The 3,232-nt window shown below is 51.2% G+C and overlaps 1 protein-coding gene across 1 annotated transcript in view; it reads left to right on the top strand.

Moving 5' to 3' along the window:
- Positions 1–710: 710 nt before the first annotated feature.
- rnf19b (ring finger protein 19B) overlaps positions 711–3,232 on the top strand; it is a 17,770-nt gene continuing 15,248 nt past the window's right edge. Inside the window, exon 1 of the mRNA XM_037693496.1 lies at positions 711–1,332. Within this exon, the coding sequence (XP_037549424.1) occupies positions 722–1,332 (611 nt within the window). The 5' untranslated portion in view covers positions 711–721. The remainder of the gene's footprint in view (positions 1,333–3,232) is intronic.

Here is a 3,232-nt window from a genome sequence, read left to right as displayed (position 1 = left end):
TGTGTGTGTGTGTGTGTGTGTGTGTGTGTGTGTGTGTGTGTGTGTGTTTCACAGTCACTGCTCTCCTCTCCCGTAGCCAGCGTTGTCGTGGTAACGGCACCATCAGCGCTGGGTGAAGTGGCAGCTCAGTGAGACAGGGACCTGATTGGTCGGGCGGTGCGATGACGTCACGCGTGTGTTTTCTGACACGTCTCACGGTGCAGGGTTATTATCCCCGAGCTTAGTTGGTGTGTTCAATGTGACATGCGTGTTTAAAGCACCGACAGCAGGGGGATCAGAGGAGGAGGAGGAGGAGGAGGAGGAGGAGGAGGAGGAGGAGGAGTCGTACTGAGCATGCTCTGTTAACTTCCTGTCTTGTGTCTTCCTGACAGAGGACGAGGAGCAGCTGAGGACGTCCAGACTCCGCTCTGAGGACTTCTCTGTTTTTATCCTTGGTCTCTGGACTCAGCAGACTTTTATCTTCAGACGTGGACCTGAAGGATCAAAGCTGGTTTTGTTCTGCTCCCTCTCGTTCTGGACCTTTGGACCTTTGGACCCAGAAGTTTGACAGAAACTTTTTGTTGATTCTTCATTACATCACCTCTTTATCTCACTCTGTCGCTGCTCCTCTGGTTTCTGGTCACAGGAGGAGGAGGAGCCTCCCTGAAGAGCTGCAGGAGGATAAACCAGAGTCTGGTTCAGGGACCACCGGGTGGGGGGTGGGGGGCAGAAACTGGGACAAATGGGATCAGAAAAGGACTCGGAGTCGTCCCACTCCTCGGTGAGTGGCGTCCCAAACCCAAAGTGCCGTACGGCGGGCAAACAGAGCCGCATCTCCTTCAGCCTTTTCCACAGGAAGCGGGGGTCCCGAGGCAGCAGGGGGTCCAAAGGAGGAGCGGCCCCCCCTTTAACGCAGCAGCTGCACACGTCCGCCTTGACTTCGCCGCCCGCCGCCGCCGCCGCCTCCGGGACGCCCACGGCGGCCGATAAAGACGGCGTCTGCAGCACCCCGTCCAAGCCGCTGTCCTCCAGCCAGCCGTCCCTCGCCTCGGGGGAGTCCCAGCTGCTGGAGTGCCCGCTGTGCCTGGTGCGGCAGCCCCCCGAGCAGCTGCCCGAGCTGCTGGGCTGCAGCCACCGCTCCTGCCTCTGCTGCCTCCGCCAGTACCTCCGCATCGAGATCACGGAGAGCCGGGTCCAGCTCAGCTGCCCCGAGTGCGCCGAGAGGCTGGCCCCCCGGCAGGTGGCCGACATCCTGGACGACGCCGCGCTGCTGGAGAAGTACGAGGAGTTCCTCCTGAGGAGGTGCCTCGCCTCCGACCCCGACTGCAGGTGGTGCCCGGCGCCGGACTGCGGGTAAGAACCATGTCCAAGGGGTGCTTGGTCCAAAGAGCCCCAACTGAACTTTGTTTTTTTCTAAGGTTTCAAGCAGCTTAACATCAAACAGAAGCTAAACTTTCACAAACAAAAAGATGAAATGAGAAAATATTTAATCTCCAGGAAATATTTAATCTCCAGGAAATATTTAATCTCCAGGAAATATTTAATCTCCAGGACTTTACAGAAGCTGTAACAGCAGAAGCAGCACTTTAAGAAGGAATTCATCCTGACCGCTGACTTTAATCCCAAAGATTGAAACAAATAACTTGTGTTGCGTGTTCGTGCTCAGAATATTCATTGAACTGGACTCTCAGCTACTACCACACCAAGTTTCACCTTCATCTCTGTAAAACTGAGTTATGGACAACTTAACTTTGCTAATGTTGATGGCTGTGGCGGCCATCTTGATTCAGGGCTGTTCCAACATGTTGTAGATGTTCATTGATTAGATGCACGTGACGAGTTTGATTTAAATCAGTTCAGCGGTTCTTGAGATATTTTGCTAACAGACAAATGGTGACAACATCAAAGTTTAATGATGAAGTTTTAGGTCAAGGTTTTGTGCAGTGTGTAGAGCTCAGATTACATGTTGAGGATTATTCTCAGCTACCACCACATCGTGGCAGGGAAGCTGTTAAACGACTCGCTAAATTAAGAAGCGGTCCAGACGTGAAGTTCTGTGTCTCGGCCCGCAGGAGCAGCTGTGGGTGGAACGATAATCACATGAAGCTGCCGGTCTCGGCCCATTTGGGCCACGTTCAGAACTTCCTCCTGAGACTTTGTCTCGTTTCCTGAGTCCAGGTGGGAAGTTTTGTTGCGTTCAGTGAACAAACGAGGAAGTGCACGTAAGAATTGTTTATTCTTTTGTGACGGATGTTGAAGAAAGTTTAAATGTGGCCGAGGAGTCTGTGGATCAGGAAGTGGGTCAGAAGGCCGAGGAGGCGTTCGTTTAGACAAACAGCCGAAGTGAGTCAGTGTCCAGCTGTTTGGTGTCGAGGAAGACGGATACTTCTGCTGTGGTTTGACTCAAAACCACCAGGAGAGAGGAGGAGGAGGAGAGAGGAGGAGGAGGAGGAGGCCCACAGCAGCAGCTCCTGCTGAGGAAACAAACGTAAAACATTTACACACAATTAATGAGAATCGTTTAAAAGCTCGGCTTCTTAAAGAAAAACTAAAGCTGGGAAAAAAACCCTGACGTTTTCTGTGAAAATGGAGCAGCATTGATTTTTATTATCAGACTGGGAGTTTGTTTTAAACTACGCTCCATGTTTCTACAGTCGTCTCGTCGCTGCGTTTTCTGCTCTGTCCTTGTTTATTCAGTGAGTTGTCCATGAGCGAGGACAGGACGGAGGACAGGACAGAGGACAGGACGGAAGACAGGACGGAGGACAGGACGGAGGACAGGACGGAAGACAGGACGGAGGACAGGACAGAGGACAGGACAGAGGACAGGACGGAAGACAGGACGGTAGACAGGACGGAGGACAGGACGGAAGACAGGACGGAAGACAGGACAGAGGACAGAACAGAGGACAGGACGGAGTCTCGCTGGACGTCTTTTAAACCTTTCGTAAATATCAGCTGTAGAAGTTCAACTTAACTCTCCCTCTGCAAACAGATGTTCCCTGCAAACATCTGGAGTGACTCCCTGCACACAAAGAAAACAAAAGAATCACATTAATGTCCTTACACAAGTTTATATTTTCTGGTAGTTTGTCAGTGTTTGTGGTAGTTTCAGTCAGGGTTTGTGGTAGTTTAAGTTGGTGTTTCTCATAGTTTAAATCAGTGTTTGTGGTAGTTTAAGTCAGTGTTTGTGGTAGTTTAAGTCGGTGTTTGTGGTAGTTTAAATCAGTGTTTGTGGTAGTTTAAATCAGTG

This window comes from Nematolebias whitei, chromosome 19 (genome assembly GCF_014905685.2).
Source record: "Nematolebias whitei isolate Nwh7 chromosome 19, NemWhi1, whole genome shotgun sequence".
NCBI lineage: Eukaryota > Metazoa > Chordata > Actinopteri > Cyprinodontiformes > Rivulidae > Nematolebias > Nematolebias whitei.
This window is presented reverse-complemented; position numbering and strand designations above follow the sequence as displayed.